The 19,402-nt window shown below is 47.0% G+C and overlaps 1 protein-coding gene across 7 annotated transcripts in view; it reads left to right on the top strand.

The window, feature by feature from the left end:
• EVC (EvC ciliary complex subunit 1) overlaps nucleotides 1-19,402 on the top strand; it is an 84,072-nt gene that overhangs the window by 41,722 nt on the left and 22,948 nt on the right. For 6 of the 7 annotated variants that reach the window (XR_009048815.1, XM_057706234.1, XM_057706231.1 and 3 more), the window contains 2 exons: nucleotides 707-805; nucleotides 14,810-15,022. Coding sequence is in view for 6 of the 7 variants with exons in the window: in XM_057706234.1 (XP_057562217.1) it covers nucleotides 707-805; nucleotides 14,810-15,022 (312 nt within the window). In the remaining variant the exon portion in view is untranslated. The remainder of the gene's footprint in view (nucleotides 1-706; nucleotides 806-14,809; nucleotides 15,023-19,402) is intronic. The other variant, XM_057706232.1, reaches the window with a different exon arrangement.

Raw genomic sequence — 19,402 nt, 5'->3', positions numbered from 1 at the left:
CACCAAGGCCGGAGGGTTCTAACTGCCTGGTCTCCGCTGCTGTTGCTCCTCGAGCCGGGATCGTGTTGGCTCCCCATCTTCCCTCCAGGGACCTCTCCTTGTCCTTTAAGGCTCAGCTTTCTCGTTTCCCCCATGGAGACTCTTCCCCTACAGCTGCCCCCTAAGAGGATTCCACCCTCTGTGGTTGTGCCTTGCAATGCCTTCTGACTGTGTCTGGGGCATCTGGTGCATGCCTCCCTGTCATTCTGCTGGGCTCCTCAAGGTAGGGCCAGCCACATGGTCAGAGCAGAGCCTGGCTGGCCACTGACCACACTGACCTCTGGTGGCCCTGATAGGCCTTGGGCTCTGCTGGGTGGGCCTCCCAGGGCCTGGATGCTCGTCTCCAGCAGCTGAAATCAGAAAATGAGTTCTGGGTGGCTTGTGGCCAGGAGAGAGGTGGTGGGGAACAGGTGGCACCTTCTTCTGCTGGGTAGACTGACAGAAGCACAGTCTGTGGTTTTCCTGCAGAGATTGGATTGGCTGGTCGTGGCCTCGGCCACAGCTCCCAAGCCATGAAAGTCACATGGCATCCCTTTGCCTCAATTTCCTTGTGTATAAATCGGGATGAACCCCCTTCCAACCTGAGAGGCGGGGTCAGTTGAGGAAGTTTTTCTGGGAAAAAAAATCAGCATTTTTCTAGCAGATTTAGCTCCTGTGTTACTCACAGGTTTTTCACGAGGTCCTGGAGAGGCAGAGGCTGATTCAGAGTGACCTGGAGGAAGAGGAGAATGTCAGAGCCACCGAGGCCGTGGCCGCGCTCTGCCAGGTACGTGGCTTCCAGGTGGGACTGGCAGAGAAACCTCAGCATCTGGGCATGTGTGAGAACCTCACATCCTCCTCGGCCGGGGACCCTGAGATCCTCTTTGGCAGAAACCAGGAAGGGAAGTTGGTCCAGGTCACATGGGAGGCCCCTTCCATTTCTGAGATGCTTGGGACCCTCACCTCCAATGTCCCTAGAGGCACAGGTCTTTGGAGGTCAGCTCACTCAGGATGAAAATAGGCTGACATTTGTGGGCGTCATGAGAATAGAGCAGTGATAAGGAAGGAGGGTTGGGCTTGAAACAGAGGCCTGGGTTCAAGTGCCGGCGCCACCTCTTTCTCCCTGGGCGATCTCATGCAGCTCTGGAACGACGGCTGGCTTTGAGAGAACAGGAGAGAGCATCTGAGCCCTCCAAAGCCAGAGTGGCTCCCAGGTTATTACAATGACCGAGACAGAGCCCCTGCCCCAGGCAGGACCCAGAGCTGCTGGGAAGGCGGAATGTGGTGCTGGTCAAGAAGGAAGGTGACAGGTGCCACCATGGTGGGGAGCGCCCTGGAGAAGGTCCACCTGGACCCAGCGTGCCTGGGTCTGCATCCTGGCTCTCCTCTCTCCTCACCGTGCAGCCTCCAGAACATTACTTGGCCTCTCTAGGTCTCAGTTTCCCCATCTGTGAAATGGGGCCAGTGGTGCCCTTCTTCATGGTGGTTGTGTGAGCACCAAATGTGCATGAGGCTGCACAGCAGCTGGCACCAGGCACGTGCCCCGTCTCAGTTGGCTGCCCTTAAGACATCCCTGCTGACGGGTACAGAGAGGAGGGGTGAGAGACACCCAGGGGTGAAGGTGAGGTCAAGGGCGGCCATCTGTAGGAGGTGATGCCTGAGGCGGGCTTTGAAGCAGGAGATGGGCTCCAAGTGGACCAGGAGTCAGGGGGCAGCCCAGGCAGAACACGAGGAAGGGCAGGGAGTGCAGCCCCTCATCATGATGGTGGTTGTGTGGGGTTCAGTGGCGTCTTATGAGTTTGCAGAGGCTGCCATATCAAAGTGCCCCAGCCTGTGCCTTAAATACAGACATTTATTTTCTCACTGTTCTGGAGGCTAAAAGTCTAAGATCAAGGTGTCATGCAGGTTGGGTTCTAGTGAGGCCTCTCTTCCTGGCTTGGAGACGGCCGCCTTCTCACTGTGTCCTCACATGGCAGAGAGAGAGCTTGGTGCTCTTGCTTTCCTCTTACGAGGACATCACGTTAGGATCTCACTCTGTGACCTCGCTTAACCTTAATTATCTCTGTAAAGGCCCTATTTCCAGATATAATCACATTAGGGGTTAGGGCTTTAGCATATGAATTTTGGAGGAACATAATTCAGTCCATAATGGTGCACCAGGAACCTCAAAATGTGAACCTATGTGGAAATAGGGGGGCTTTGCAGATGTGATTAGTTAAGAAGAGATCATTCTGGATTAGCCTGGGTCCTGAATCTCATGACTGGTGTCCTTATGAGAAAATCATCGTGAAGATGCAAACACAGAGGAGGTGGCCATACGAAGACAGAGGCAGAGACTAGGGTGGATGTGGCCACAAGCCAGGGAACACTGGAGCCTCCAGAAGCCAGCAGGGACAGAAAGGATCCCCCTAGAACCTCCAGAGGGATCTGACACCTTGATTTCTGACTTCTGGCCTCCATAGCTGGGAGAGAATAGGATTCTGTAGTCTTAGCTACCTGGTGGGTGGTGCCTTGTTACAGCCACCACAGGAAACTGACACCCGAGCCAGTCTTGTTCAGAGCCAGCCACTGTTGTAAGTGCTTTCATTTCATCCTCATGAGAATCTTATGAGGCAGGAACTGCATTTTCCTTCCTTCGCAGAAGAGGAGCCAGGAAGGTTTTCTGGAGAAAGGTGCAGGGTGGGATTCAACTTGTCAAAGCTGTAGGCCTCCAGGCAGAAAAGGAACAACACCATGTCTGGGGGAGTCAAGACTCAAATCCCTGGGCTGGGAGTGAGGATACTGAGTTCTAGTCCCCTTCTGGGTGTGAACATGCTGTGTGACCTTGAGTTGGTTACATAATCTCTCTGTGCTGGCCCAACCATCCTGCTCAAGTCCTACAGCCAACAAGCAGAGAGATGGGATCTAAAGTACGTCTCTCTAACCTTAGTGCTGATGTCCTCACCATGACCCATGCTACTGAGCTTGGGCTGTGAGTACCGCAGTGAGGACGGGCTCTGGACCCAGATGGCCTGGGGTCCAATCCCAGCCCAGCCATTGACCTGCTGAGTGGTCAGCAGCAGCTCATCTACCTTGTGCCTCAATTTCCTCTGATGCACAGCAGAATTTTAGGACCACTGCCTTGGGGGGGGATGGGGTGAGAGTCCAAGGGGCCAAGACTCACGGGCAGATGCCATTGATGATGCCCAGGGCCCCTGCGCCTACCTGAGCTCTCGTCCAGCAGGGGACAGTGTCCAGCAGGCTGACACTTCCTCCTTTGAGCTGCAATTAGAATCTAAAGTCTTGTTCAACTCAATGCCACTTTCCTGCTCCATAAAGCAAGGATAACAACAAGAGGAGGAAATATATGTGAAAGTGCCAGGCCAGCCTCAGTGGGTGGCAGGGAGTACAACATTTTCAATAAAGATTTATTGATGATGCTGATGTGACCACAGCTCGTCCCCCAGCCACGTCCTCGGTATAGTGTACATTTGGCTTTACCACAGCTGGTCTAGTGGCCGGCCGGTTAAAGTCTGGGCCAAGGAAGTAAAGACACCCTTGTTTCTAATATCAAGAGAGGCCTGCAGGTATGAGGGGTGATCCCTGCTGGAGTCTCTGTCTCAGGAGGAGGCACTTGGAAATACCCTACATTAATCTGCGCAGGTGCTTTTGAAAGAAATGGCCCAAGGCCTGTGCCAGCTTCTCTCCCAGAGTCAGTGCAGAGCTGTTTCCTATGATTCGTGTTGTCATCGCACATCGGACCGTCTGGTTCCAGATTTATTTTTAAATAAACCACAGTTTCCACTTAATTGTGGAAATCATTGCCTTGGGTATTGGAAACTGCTTTACCTGATATTTCCAAAAGATGGAGGTTGAACTCCTCTGGTGTAGTAGAAGGAAGCCGATTGGACGATTGGAATGCTGGTGGGGACATTCCTGGGTGGGTGACCTTGGACAAGAGCCTTAACTGCTCCAAGCCCGTTTCCTTACCTGCGAGATGGAGGCAGAGAGCCTGTTGACTATTAAGGCAGTGCAGAATGCAGGAGGGTGGGGCGGAGGGCCTGTAGGTGGCAGGTGCTCGGTTCACACCTCCGCTTCTGCCCCATCACCGAGCGTGTTGAGTAGGAGGCCTTGGCCCAGGGGTGGTGAGCAGTGGTGAGCAGGACCCTGGATCCAGGGCCTGGGTGAGAGCGTGGCTTCCTCGACGACCAGCGGTAAGCCTGTGAGCCTGTTCATTCATTCATTCAGTGAATATTATTGAGCACTACTTTGTGCGAGCCACAGTCTCAGCACTGGGGCCTCAGCAGCCAACCAAACAGATAAAGTGCTTGTTTTTATGACTCTTGCGAGGCAGCACCACACGTGGGGTTCCAGCAGCAGCAGCAAGGAAGCCAGTGTGGCAGCTGTGGGGGAGGGGAAGACAGGTATGGGCTGAGGTCAGAGCCTCGTTTTATAGGGCTTTGAGGTCCATCCCGAGACCTTTGCATTGACTTCTGAATGAGATGGGAAGTTGCCAGTGTGCTTTGCATGGGAAAGTGACTTGCCTTATGTTTCCCAAGGATCCCTGTGGTTTCTGTGCACATCGGGTCCTCTGGGGCCGCTGGCCTGTAGGAGGCAAAACCTCCATCCTTTGGAAATATCAGGTAAAGCAGTTTCCAATACGCAAGGCAATGATGTCCACAATTAAGTGGAAACTTTGGTTTATTTTGAAAAAAGAACTGAAATTGTCTGGAACCAGAGGGCCCAATGGGCAATGACAAGGAGGATGGACTGTAGGGGGCAAAAGCAGAGGCAGGGAGGCCTGGGGAGGCATCGCAGCGGTCCAGGCAAGAGATGCTGGGGGCCTGGGCCAGGATGGCGTGGGTGCGGGTGGTGAGGGGGCCTGGGATCGGGGTCTGTTTTGAAGGTCAGTATCCGGGTCTCCTCTTAAAATGGGGATCGTAAGCTTTCTTCATCTGGCTATTCAGAGGTTTGGATAAGTTCACACATGCAAAGCATATAGGAGAGTGTGAAGCACACAGTGAGCACTTAAACCTGTTATCACGTTCCTGGTTACTCACCGCCTAGGAGGGGGTGTCCGCACAGGATATGCTCGCGGGGTAATTTGCCTTGCAGTCTGCCTGGCTCTCTCCCAGACCTGGTCACGTGGAAGCATAAATTCCCCCTTTCTTTGGGCACTGATCATGCTTTTGTAGGCACAGCAGCTGTGAGATAAATTTGATCACCACCTACCAGTTCTCAGGCTGCAGAGAAAAGTGCATTTTTCTAAATTCCCCGTCTCTTGGCCTCTCAACAAACAGTGACTTCTCATTTTGACTGAGATGGATGCCACTAAATTACACGTCTCAGTGCCTCGAAAAGAGATTCCTGAAACGAGCCCAGAGTCTTCCTGATAGTGACAGGTGCAGAGCTGAGTTTGCCACTGTCGCATCGCAGGGTGCCCTGGAGACCTGCTTGTTTATTTGCTCATTTCTCTCTGTCCTATCCATGCTGTTTCTCCTGAAAGGCTCCTGGGGGAGTACGGTGATAACAGCCCTGCCACAGTCAGCCCCGTCAGCTTCAGGTTCTCATGGGAAGTTAGGGATGAGGAAAATCAGAGAACAAGTGACACTCTGTCCATGAAGAAGGCAGGAATAATAATGATAGTCACTCATGCAGTGTTTGGGAGTGGTCCCCAAGACCACCCTCCGTTTCTTTAGTTCTCTAGAAGGACTCACACTGAAAGCTGTTCTTTTCATGGTTACGGTTTATTACAGCAGAAGGATACTGATTAAAGTCAGCCAAGGGACTTCCCTGGTGGTCCAGTGGTAAAGAATCTGCCTTCCAATGCAGGGGATGGGGGTTTGATCCCTGGTCAGGGAACAAAAATCCTACATGTCACGGGGCAATTAAGCCCATGCGCCACAACTACTGAGCTCGAATACCTCAATTAGAGAGCCTGCGTGCCACAAACTACAGAGCCCACAAGCCCCTGGTGCCCATGCACCACAACTAAAGAAGAGAAAATCACATGCCGCAACTAGAGTGAAGCCTGCACACTGCAGCAAAAGACCCTGCATGCCTCAATGAAGATCCCACAGGCCGCAACTAAGACCTGATGCAGCCAAAAATTAATTAATTAATTAGATATTTTCAAAAGTAAAGTCAGCCAAGAAAAGAGACACGTGGGCAGAGTCCCAGTTGTCCTGTCCCAGTGGAGTCGTGGACGGCACTAACTTCTCCTGGGAATAATGTGTGACATTACACACCAAGCATTGCCGACCAGGGAGTCTCACCCAAGCCTTAGTATCTGTGGTCCTTACTGGGGCTCAGTCACATAGATGTGGTTGACCACCAGCGTGGCTGACCTAACCCCTAGCCACTCTAGAGATTGAGCTAATGCCACATGGCCTGAGGGTCCCACCCTAAATGACATCATTGTCATAGATTGTCTGAAGCTGCCCAGAGAAACAAAGACCCTCTTGTCAGGTAGGACATTCCAAGAATTTAGAAGTCACTTCCCAGGAACCCAAAGACCAAGGCCAGGCCTCTCTTTCAGCAAGGTCAGTTCTTTACTGCACAGCATGGAAAGGTTAAAGTATTTCGTTCAAGGTCACACAGCTGGGGGACCTGGGATACAAACTCAGTGCTATAACACTTAGGTGGGGAGAAGTGATTTGGTGGACAGGAGGAGGGAGAGGGGCGTGCAGTCCTTGCTGGGAGGACTGCGGCATGTTCTGCACAATCCAGCTGGGGATGACACGTTACAGGCAATCAGTCAGCACTGATGAGTCAGTGCATGAGTGAATCAATGAATCAGTGACTACATCAATCAGCTGGAAAATTGGCATCCTGAAGACGGTGTGTTATTGCTGCTAGAACAAACTACTGCAAACGTAGTGGCTTCAAACAGTGAAAGTTATTACCTTACGTTTCTGGAGGTCAGAAGTCCAAAATAGGTTTCATTGGGCTGGAATGAAGGTGTCAACAGGGCTGTGTTCCTTCTGGAGGCTCCAGGGGAGAATCTGTGTCCTTGCCTTTTCCAGCTGCTAGAGGCACTTGCTCTCCTTGGTTCGTGGCCCCTTCCTCCATCTCCAAGCCATAGTCGTGCTCCTCCTGCCTCTGCTCCCACCCTACAGCTCCTCTCACTTCAACTGCCTGCTTCTGTCTTTCATTTACAAGGACCCTTGTAATTATGTAGGACCCACCTGGATAACCTGGGATAATCTCCTCATCTCAGCACCCTTGATTTTCATTTAATCCTTTAATCACATCTGCAAAATTTCTGACTGTGCATAGTGGCATATTCAGAGATTTCAGGGATTAGAATATGGACATCTTGGGGAGCCATTCTTTTGCCTACCGCAGATGGGAAACAGAAAGTTTCCAAAGAGTAAAAGAAATTAGGTTTGGGAGAAATACCAAAACAATAATTTGGTAGCGGTGTTCTATTCGAAGTAGATCTTGAGAAGGAAGTTGACAGAAACATGTAGGCACCACATGGCTGCTGTCTCTGGAAAGAGGATTTCCCTTGTTGCTATAGAGGATGAGTCAATTCCATGGTCCTTTATCAAGGTTAAAGTGGGATAAATCATCACGAAGTATGACACGTCTGAGAAAAAATAGACTGGCGTGTTCACATCTACTTTATGCTACCAAGCTATGGGAATGTGGCTTTTTATTTTATTTTAGTAAGACTGGTAGAGTAATTAATTTAGGTTTTCTTTATTTACAGAAGTAAACTTGTCAGTGCCTTCAGGGTACCACATGCTACCTGATCATACCTCTCCTTCCTTTTAGTAGTTTTCACAATCAGCTCACCACCCTGCAAAGAGGAACAAAAGTGCAAAGGGGAGAAGAGTCACCCAGGAATCAGACAGGCCAGGTTGTGGGTCTGATTCAGCTGGTACCAGCTATTCGGCCTGGTCCATATCACTTAATCTCTCCGATCTAGGAATTCTTAGATGCCTTCTTTGTAGATTGACCATATAAAAGAACCCACTTAACACCCCAGCATGCCACCCATAGCTCTCAGGATGAAGTCCAACATCCTTAACCTGGCCATGATGACAACCCAGCCTGGTCCATGAAGTGCTCACATGGCCTGACCCATGAGACCCATCCGACTTGGCCCAGAGGCCAACCTAGTCTGGTCCATGAGACCCACCCCGCCTGGCCCATAAGGCTCCCTGACCTAGCCCACAAGGCTCATGTGACACAGCCCACTCACCACCTGTCTGGAGTCATGTCCCTTGCTCCCTGCCTTCCAGCCAGCCTCAGACATCCCTCAGCTCCCCAAAGGTGCCCTGGTTCCCTCTGCCACAGTGCCTTTGCATGTGCTCATCTGCTGCCTGAAATGCCATTCCCTCCATCCCCTCAGTTTGGCTTGTTCTCATCTTGTCTCAGCTTACATGTCACTTCTTCAGGGAGCCCTTCTCTGACTCCTCCCCAGATTGGTTAGATCCCCTGGTCTGTCCCTAGGGCTCCCAGCCTCCCCGCCGTCACGCTTGCCATAGCCTATTGTGAGTTCCTGTGTGACGCCTGCCCCACACTAGGCTGTTCACTCCCTAAAGTCAGGGTGCATATCAGCCTCGTACATCCAGTGCCGTGTTACAGAGCCTTCCCGCAGTAGGTGCTCAAGAGACACTTATGAAGGCTGTGAGAATAAGACACCTTTATACCTAATGCTGTGCAGCGAGGTACCTCAAAACCCTGTTGCTGAAAATGACAGTGATTTATCCCCAGGGTCCAAGCCTCTGCCGGTGGTTGGCTGATCTAGGCGTGACTAACACAACTTGGCCACACACACAACTGTCTCTCCTCTCCTCCTAGGACCGGTGGGCTGGCCTGGGAATATTCTCCTCAAAGTGGTGGCAGGGGTCTAGCCTCCAAACTAGCCCACTTCACCTCCACCTCATTCTGTTGGCCAATACAAGTCACATGACTGACCCCAGGTTAAAGGGTGGGGGAGGTACTTTCCACCCCCTGCGGGAAGGCATGCAAGGTTATGTGGCAAAGGGCCTGGCTCGGGGGGAGAGGAAGACCTGCAGCCAGTGTGCCCATCCATACAGTGTCTCCTGCATCTCATGTCCTTAGTGTGCAGGTATCATTTTCCTCCTCTGATGGGTGAAGCCTCAGAGAGGAAGAGAGTCGCCCCTGGTCACACTGCTGGCGAGTGACCCAGGGCAGGTGGGTTCCCAGGCTCCTGACCCTTGGTCTAATCTACTTCCTGTTTTTAAGAGACGCAGTTTCACCTGTGCTCTCATCATTGCCCTGTCCCAGGATCCTGTGCACACCTCACTCTGAAGCAGTTAACTGTGTGTCTTCAAAACAGTCAGGGTGTGGTTCCTGCAGGGGAATATTTCTGGTTCCTGTGATGAACCAGAAACTCACAAGGAGCCGGGCTGTGTCCATGGGATCCTGGAAGGACGTGTTTTATTCACTCAGTCACCACTCAGCCTCATCAGTACATCTTCAGACCCGGTCACATCCCCACCTTGCTCGAGCCCCTTTACCGGTGCAGGTTGCCAGGTCTTGACTCCTCCATTGAGCCCCCGTCCCCGGGGGGGCTGACCCCCTGCTGCTTCTCTGCTTCCCTACATCCTGTGCTGCCGCCCCAATGGTCCACCTGACTTTCTCCCAAGGCCACCTGCCCACCTCTGCTGGGAGTGCCCCACTCCCTTCCCTCCCTCCTCCCCACCCTGCAAGCAAATGGAAACACAAACTGCCTTTTCTCTAAAATGCTTGTTCCTGGAATGAAAATAGCAACAGGTAACATTTATTGAGAGCCACACACTAACTTTCCCAACCTCTCTGGAATGATAATAGCCAGTGTTTACGAAGCACTTGCTCTGTGCTGTATCTAATCCTGACAGTCAGTCCTCAAGGTAGGTGCTGTCTTTACAGATGTACGAGGGTGAATCAAAAATTATCCGCACTCTGGGAGTGCAGATAATTTTTGATTCACCCTCGCACTTTGCATCTTATCCCTTTTGCAGGCAAGGAAACTGAGACTCTCTTTCAAAGGCTCCAGAATGTGTGCTCTTCCCCTGCCCCAGTCCTTTCTCTTCAAGAAGCCTGGGGAGGGCACTGGATCCTCTGGGTCAGGCTGCAGAGGCGGAAACCCGAGTGAAGGAGGAGCCAGAGTGAGATGCCGCCCTAGCTTGAGTTCCCATGTGCTTCTGTTTGAGGAAAAGTGCAGGGCTGAGGCTGGAGGGGGTAGTCTCTCTTCCTACCTGAGTCCCCCTGCTGTCCGACCCCTCACACACACTGGGAGAGCAGAACACAGATTAATTCCTGTCCTATTTCAGGCACAAAATCAATCAGCATCTCCGAAACAAAATATGTCAGCATGAAGTGGGAAGCGATGTGTTCTCCGGCCTGGCAGGGCATGTGACAGTGATGCACATGTATGTATCTCTGTCCAGGGAGCAGACAGGATCCAGCACATTTTTTATTAGAAAGAGCTTCGACTAATGGACCATGTAGCTTTTGCAAAGTTCACCTTTCTTGAATTTGCAAACAGCGTAGTTTTAAAGTTTGACCATCATGAATGAGAAAGAAAAAGGTGGGTCTTAGTATCCCCGGCCTCTGCTGTGGAAGGATAGATTCCAAGATAGGAGAATCAGATTTTAAACCCTGTCTCCTAGGAGAAAATTGGAATTTCCAGAGGCTGGGGGAAAATGTAAATCACTCCCGTATTATTAAACCATTTGTATTGTGAAATGTGATAGACACGAGTAAATGGGTAGCACATAGCCTGTGGATTAACAAATGATTACTGAAAATACATCTATGTAACCCCCCCATCCAGATCAAGAAAGACAGCATGACCAGGACCTCTGAAGTCCCCTCATACCTCCTCCCAATCCCCATCCCCTCCCTGCACACAAGAGCCATATCCTGGATTATATGGAAGCCAGATCCTCGCTTTTATGTAAATGGAATCATATAGCAGGTTTGGTTTGCGTATCTCAACTTTATATGTCCTTGCAAGATTCCTCTGTGTTGTCGTGTGCAGCAGTAGCTCATTCTTCCTCACTGGTCTGTAGTGTTTCACTGTATAAATGCAACACCATTTATCCACTCTACTGTTGAGGGATATTTGTGTGGCTTCTTATTTTAGACTGTTGCACATTCTGCTGATGTGAACTTTCTTGTGGATGCTTTTTGATGCACGTGTGTGTCTGTTTCTCTTAGACATATGCCAAGGAGCGGAATTGTTGGGCTTGTGTGTACATGTAACTTCAGTCCATGTCTTCCATAACTAATAGCCACCAGTTTGATTAGCATTTTGAATTTATAGATCGATTTGGTGAGGATGAACATCTTTACAATATCAAATCGTCCAATCCAGAAACATGATATATCTTTACATTTATTTAGGCCTTCTAATTTTTCTTAATATTGTTTTGTAGTTTCTACCCTCCTGTATAATGTTTGTTATAGTTTTTTTTTTTCAGATTAAGGAAGTTTCTTTCCATTTCCTATTTTGCTATGAGTATTTCTTCTGCATGGAAATTGTTTTGTGAAGTACTTTTTTTTTTTTCATTTATTCACATAGTCATCATGATGGTTTTCTGCTTTATTTTGTTAATCTGACAAATTGCATTGATCACCTTTCTCTCTAGAAGAACCTTTCTTCTTAAAAACTCTTTTATCTAGTACCAACGTAGCAAAAGGTGACCCTGTGTTTATTAGGTGCTGCTCATACTCTCATTCATTCTTCATTTAAAAAAAAATTACCTAAGAGCGTCATGGTTAGATCATGAGTGCAGGAGCCTGACCACCAGGGCCCCTGTGTGTGAACTGATACAGTGTATTTAACTTTTCTTTCACATGTACAGAGGAAGCCTCAGTTTCCTCATCTGTAAATTTCTTTCATCAGTTTTGAGAGATTTCTCAGCCATTATCACTTCAAATATGACTTCTGCCTGAACCCTCCCTTCTTTCCTTTGGGGACTCCAATTAAACATGTTGGACTTTCCCACTGTATCTTTTAGCCTTTATCTTCTCCTCCATATTTTCCATCCCTTAGTCTCTCTTTACTTTGTTTTTCTCCTGATCTTTCTTCCAGTACTAATTCTCTCTCTAGCTGCATCTAAACTGCAATGAAACCTGTACATCAGGTTCCTATTATTTGACAGTGTTCTTCAATTCTAGAAGTTCTGATTATTTTTTTAAACTAAGTAGTGTTACTTTCTATAATTGCCAGCTCTTTGATTTAAGGTTTAAGGGTGGCTTTTAATGTCATGAGCATAGTAAGCATCAGTCCTTTAAAGTCCGTGTCTAATAATTACACTCTCTGGACTACCTGTGGATTTATTTTTCATATCTGTTGTTTGTGTAGGTCTTTGGTCATATTCTTATCTCCTTGTTTATTTTTTCTCGTATGCCTTATCTCAGATTTGTATGTTTATTGGTAAAAATATTTTTAAGCATGCAGTGATGTTCTCCTCCCCCAAAGAGGATTTCCCTTTGCTTCTGCCAGATGACTGGGCTTCTGATGATCCAGAATCACCTTAATTCAAGGTCTGGACTTGAAATACGCTGGGTCACCCACATGAACAGACTCCAGTTGCCATCTGTTTAAACCAGTCAGATCTGGTTTAATTCCATTTCAATCATGTATCTCCGGTGCAGCTTTTTGGGTTCCAACCCTAGGTATGTAATGGTTTACAAGGCCCCAACCCATGTGAGTTGTGAACTCCACCTTCTGTGCCTTCTACTGCTTGAGGCTGTCCGAGGTCCATCAACTGTGCAGCTGTCTCCGCTGGATTGACCTACACCTTCTATATAAACACAGCCCAAGGGCTGCGCACGCTTCTCTGATTGCATCTTCTCCCAGACCTTGGGCCCCATACTCTTCACTACTTTGTCAGCTCTTTGGGACTTTTATGATGATTTAATAAACATTTTGTCCAGCTTTTTAAAAAAATTCATCTTCAGTGGGAGAAATTGGTTCAAATTACCTGGTTGGCCACAATCAGAAGTAGGATCTCTAAATCTTTTAAAAAGGTATGGGTTCCTTGTGCCTCTGTCATAGTCACTTTATTACAAACAAAGTTCAGGTTGGCCATGAACTTTTTAAAGCATGGTATTCATTGGGTTTAATTAACACTGATTTGAGTTAAATTTAACTATATTCATTGAGCACACCAAGTATGACTTAGGTACACCAGAGGAGGTGCTGAGAATTTTTTTTCAAAAAAAAAAAAGAAACAATTATCCTTGTAGCATCCAGGTTATGAACAGGAGTCCAATAATCCAACAGCCAGGACCCACCCTCTACAAATGTCCAGTTACTTATCTTCTTTGGGTCTTAGTTTCTTCATCTGTAAAATAATGGTAATTATAATAGAACATCTTCATTGGACTGTTAGAAAGATGAACGAGATTATACAAGAGAAGTGTTTATGGCACTCTCTGGCACATGGTAAGAATTCATAATTATTAACAAGTATGATATTATTAGTTGACATTTGCCAGGTTCTCTTCTAGGCCCTATAGATGCTAAAGTAATGAGATAAGACTTTGTTCTTGAAAATCTCTGTGGTCAGGAGGCCTTCCTAGAAGAGGCGACCTCAAATTGAATTTGGAGCACGTGTGGGGAGTTCCTAGATGGAGGAGGGAGAATGGGCATTTTGCATATCATGTTGGTGCATGATACATTGAGAAACTACAGTCAGGTGCTTAGTCTAGAAGAATGTGAGACATGGGTGCAGATTTGTGTATGATGCAGCCTCCGCTATTGGGCAGTTGTGCTCCAGGAGGAATGACAGATAAGTTGTAGTTTTGATGCCCTGGTGGGGCTAACCAAAGAGCTGCAGGAGCCCAGGGTCAGAAATGCCCATGTGAGTCTGAGTGGCCAGAGGAGGGATTATTTTGTAGGGGTTTTGCAGGGTGAAGAGGAGTCCATTTCAGAAGTGAAAGTGACTAGAGGTGGGGAGAAGGGGAGAGGCTTGAAAAACCATCTGTATAATGAAACACGCAATGAGATGCCATTTATGTGAATTAACACACACACCAAAAGCCACATTTATGGACATCATATATAGTGAAAGTGTAGAAATCCAAATTGGAGACATAGATGCTGAATTCATGGGGTTGGCTATCTCTGAGGAGGCTGGGAGGGAGGGGGAAAGAATTGCCGAGGGAACTTAAAGGATTCCAACTTAACCTGTAAGGTTTAGTGTTTTTAATCTGAAAAAAAAAAATAACTGAGTGGTGGATTCAGAGATGTTTAAGATATTATTATCTACGGGTTTTTGTTTTTCACAATTAAAAAGATACATATTTAGAAAGAGAATGGAGTAGGGGAGGTGGGATGAAGGTAACAGAATGGTGAGAAATGAGGCAGCCCTTGACACCCTGCTAGGCAACTCTGATTGCGATAGGAAGAGAGGCCTTGCAAGTTATTTGAGCTGGAACTGAAAGATCTGTGCTGTGCAAATAACTTGCCTAAGTGTGGAGAGTGGATGGAGTCAGGGAGACAAGTGAGGGGTAATGAAAATAGTCTGGATGGAGGTTTAGAGGAGACACTAGTGATTAAGGGCTCATTGGGTCAGAAGGGCAGGTCTGGGGCTTGACTGGGTCGGGGTGAGAGGGCTGGAAGGCAGGGGTGTTTCCCAAGACTCTGTGTGTGTTTGCGTGTGTGTGTGTGTGTGTGTGTGTGTGTGTGTGTGTGCGCGCGCACGCGCGCTCGTGTGCACACACCTGTGTGTGGTTTGAGAGTTCCCTTCGCTAGGTTTCCTCTGTGTCTTGCATGAAGCCCGCGTCCCTGCCCAGGGTGAGAACATGACTTGTGACTCCATCTTGTGGCTCTCGGCTTCAGGAGCTGTACCGCAGCACCATGGAAACCTTCCAGAAGTTTGTGGACGTCCTGTTCCTCCAGACGCTCCCCCGAGTGACCGACCTCTCCCAGGCAGAGTGTGAATACCTGAGGCAGGAGGCCCAGGAGAATGCGGCCCAGCAGCTGGAGAAGTCGGATCGCTTCCGGAGTCAGCAGTGGAAACTCTTCCAAGATCTCCTGGAGCAAGAAAAGCAGGTGCAGCATTTTGTAAAACTGGGTCTAGAGTCTGCATTTTTTTTAAAGTTATGGAGAATAAGAGGGGATTTCCTTCACTGAGCATCCCCTAGTGCCTATGCTAGGTGCTTTACCAAGATTCTGATTGCCAGCCTTTCACAACGGCCCACCAACAGTGGGGGAGTGGGGAGAAGACATCAGAGCCCTCCTCTCCCAGGACAGGAAGTCAGTAGATGATGCCTTCAGTTAATCCAACCAGAAGGGCAGCAAAGCCTTCTTTAGAACAATGGAAATAAACAGCAGAGTGTGGTTCTTCAGGGGAGTGGACTGTGGTGGGGGGAGGAGGCAAAGAAAGGCTGCACACACGGGACTCCTGTTTTTCAGTGAAAGTCTATTTCATTATTAAAACCATGTATATATATGTGGTAGACAGAATAATGCCCCCACATCCTGGTCCCCAGAACCTGTGAATATGTTACCTAACAAGGCAAAAGGGACCTTGCAGATGTAATTAAATTAAGGATTAGGGGATGTGAAGATTATTCTAGATTATCTGAGTGGCCCACTGTGATCACAAGGGTCCCTCTAAAAGGGAGGGAGGAAGATCAGGGTCAGAGGAGATGTGATGACCTAAGCAGAGGCTGGAGTGTGTGCACATCAGCCAAGGAGTGCGAGCAGCCTCGAGAAACTGAAAAAGGCCAGGAACAGACTCCCCACAGAGTCTCCAGCAGGAGCAGAGCCCTGTTCCTTTCAATGCAGACTTCTGACCTCCAACTATCAGATACTAAAATTGTGTCGTTTGAAGACACACAGTTTGTGGCGGTGTGTTAGAACAGCTATAGGAAACTAATATACATCAATTTTATTTTTAAAAAATTAAAAACTTCCAAATTTCCAAATGAAAACACCTGCATTTTTCGTTTCTCTATTGCTTTCCTGCATGCTAGAGGCTGCAAAACTAACGTGCTCAATATCCCGGTATCTAGAAGTGGCCACGTGGTGCAGTTTTAGCCTATGAGACAAGGTGTGGTACCTGCATAAGGCTTCTGTCCCTTAATACAAAAGCCAAGTGTTGCGAGGCCACATCCTCCCCTCCAGCCTTCCCTATTCTTCCTGCCCAGAGCAGGTACAGGAGAACTGGAAGTGCCCTGGCCTTCCTTTGACTTAGAGATGGGATGCAGGAGGGTGGGGCAGAAAGGCGGACGGTCCCAGCCCTGGACGGCCTACCCCTAGGTGCTTGTTATGAGAAACACCCTGTCCTTTTTACATTGAGTGTTCAGTTAGTTATAAAAGAGCTCTCAACTGATGCATCCAATCGAGGTTTTCTAAAGCGACTAACGGGGGCTATTCGGAGTACCCGTAAATAAAGGGAAGCATCCTGCAAGCATCAAGCCATTTCCATCTGCTGCATCATGTTGTCCTATCACCAGTCACTTGCAGTCTCCTGCATCTGGCTGTAAGTTCCTGGAGGACAGCAGCCCTGCTTTTCGTATTTCACTTCCTTAATCAAAGGAAGCCCAGTGGCTGGGATATAGCAAATGCTCAGGAAAACTTTGCTGCATTTGCAGCAACAATAATGCAGCTTTGGAAATTATCATGGGTCACCAAGGGTAAATGAAGCTGAGTTCCTTTGATTCATACCAATCCTGAGCCCCAGACCATATAATTTACCATCTCTGGGGAAGGAGGAGGGAAACCTGGGCTTCAGTGGTTTGGAAAGATCACCAGATAAGTCTGATGTGCCTCTGATGTCAGCTCCTAAATGGGAATCAGGCCTTTTAGAGACAGTTGTGGTTTACAGACAGGCTTCTAATCTTGGAAGCTGAATGCCTGGGTTTGAACCACAGCCACCCCATTAATGGGCTGGGTGACTTTAGCTAGTCAGCTGGCCTCCCACAGCTCTGTGATTTTGCACAACTTGCTAAATTTCTCTGAACCTCAGCTTCCATGTGAAAAATAGGGATCAAAATACCCAACAGGGTTGCTGAGAGATAATACAGGTTAAGACCCTTCGCACAGTATCTGTTTAATTGCTTAATGACTGATATTGAAAAAGTCCAGAATTTCATTTCTGATAAATTATCAGGCAGACACCCATGATTCATCTAAAAACCTCTAGTTATGAGTCTTAAGTTGCTTTAAGCAGATGTCAAAAAATGCATAGCTTCTGGGTTTTATTTTTAATTTATTTACTTTGTGAGCCTATGCACACGTGTGAATTTTCCTTTGCTTGTGCAGAAGTATTTTGAGAGGAGTTTTGCATGCAAGAAGCAAGCAGAAGCATTAATGACCTCATCAGCTGATTAAATAAGTATGACCCGACTGTTTTCTCAAAGTTTGTATGTCAGAATTAATTTACTGATTGATTGTTTAATTGCCGTAAATCACCACAAGATATTTAAAGACCCATATTCTCTCCCACTTTCCATATTTCCTCGTTGATGATAAAAATGAGAGGTTAACTTTCTGAGGTCGAGATGAATGTTTATCATGAGAAGAAAAGGACCAACAAAACCATTCATGGAAAATCAAACACACACCCAGGCTATGAAATGCATTTTCCACCTATTTTCTATCCAAAAGGCCTTGGTGATTTCATATCCTTTACTCAGAGAAGTTGTTAAATATTGTGGAGTTTGTCCGTCCCACAATTGGAACAAGTTGTTGAATGGTCGTTCTCAAAATGTGATCTCTTCTAATGCAGGTTTGTGGGCTTCTCCCCCGTCTGCTGAGAGCCAGCCCTCTGGTCTCCCTGAATCCACGGCCCCTGTGGGCTATTCTCAACCCCCAGGCAGACTGATACTTGCATTTAAAAAATTTTTTTCTGTTCTATTTTTATTGAGATGTAATTGACATTACAGCACTGTGTAAGTTTCAGGTGTACAGCATAATGATCTGACTTACATACCTCATGAAATGATGACCACAGTACGTTTAGGGAACATCCATCATCTCAGATACAAATTTAAAGAAATAGAAAAAACTCTTGTTTTTCCTTGTGATGTGAGGATTTACTTCCTTAACAATTTTCATGCAGAACATAGAGCCGTGTTCATTGTATTTGCTCTGGTGTACATTACATGGCTGGTACTTATTTCTCTTGTAAGCGAAAGTTGTTACCGTTTAACGATTTTTATCCAATTCCTCCTCCTCCTCCTCCTCTGGTATCCACAAATCTGGTCTCTTTTTCTGTGGGTTTGTTTGGGGTTTTCTGAGGTGTGAATGACCTTCAACACTATGTTAATTCCTGTTATGCAACACAGTGATTCAATATGTCTGTACATTTCAAAAGGATCACCATAGGTCTAGTCGCATGTCACTATACAGATATTAAATAATTATTAAATATTCCCTACCTTTCATACCCCTGACTCATTTGTTTTGTAACAATGAAGTTCGTATCTCTTAACCTCCCTCAAGTATTTCTCTCGTCCCCCAACCCCTTCCCCTCTGGCAAGCACCTGTTTGTTTTCTGTGTCTGTGACTCTTTCTTTTATGTTTGTTCATTTGTTTTGTTTCTAAAATTCCACATATAAGTGAAATCATACAGTATTTATCTTTGTCTGACTTACTTCCCATAGCATAATAACCTATAGGTCTGTCTATAGTGTCACAAATGGCAAGATTTCATTCTTTTTTATGGCTGAGCAGTATTCCATTGTATATACCACATCTTCTTTATCCATTCATCTATCAGTGGGCACAAGTTTGCTTCCATATCTTGGCTATTGTAAATAATAATGCAATGAACATAGAGGTGTGGATATCTTTTCTAATTAGTGTTTTAATTTCTCTGAATAAACACCCAGGAGTGGAAGTGCTGGGTTTTATAGTAGTTCCATTTTTAATATTTTGAGGAATCTTCATACTGTCTTCCATAGTGGCGGTACCAATTTACATTCCCACCAACAGTATATAAGGTTCCCTTTTCTTCACATCCTCGCCAAAATTTATTTGCTGTCTTTTTGATAACAACATTCTGATAGACATAAGATGATATCTTACTGTGTGTGTGGTTTTGACTTGCATTTCCCTGATGGCTAGTGATGTTGAGCATCTTTTCATGTGCCAGTTGGCCATCTGTATGTATTCTTTGGAAAAAAGGTCTATTCAGATCCTCTGCCCAATTTTTAATTGGATTGTTTGTTTTTTTGATGTTGAGTTGTATGAGTTCTTTATATATTTTGGATATTAACCCCTTATAGGATATATCATTTGCAAATATCTCCTCCCAGTCAGTAGGCAGCCTTTCCATTTTACTGATAGTTTCCTTCACTGTGCAAAATCTTTTTAGTTTGATTTAGTCCCGTTTGTTTCTTTTTGCTTTTGTTTCCCTTAGCTGAGGAGACATATCCAAAAAAATATTACTAAGACCACTGGTAGGTGAGGCTGGTCTTGGGG

Source organism: Hippopotamus amphibius, chromosome 13, assembly GCF_030028045.1.
Source record: "Hippopotamus amphibius kiboko isolate mHipAmp2 chromosome 13, mHipAmp2.hap2, whole genome shotgun sequence".
NCBI lineage: Eukaryota > Metazoa > Chordata > Mammalia > Artiodactyla > Hippopotamidae > Hippopotamus > Hippopotamus amphibius.
This window is presented reverse-complemented; position numbering and strand designations above follow the sequence as displayed.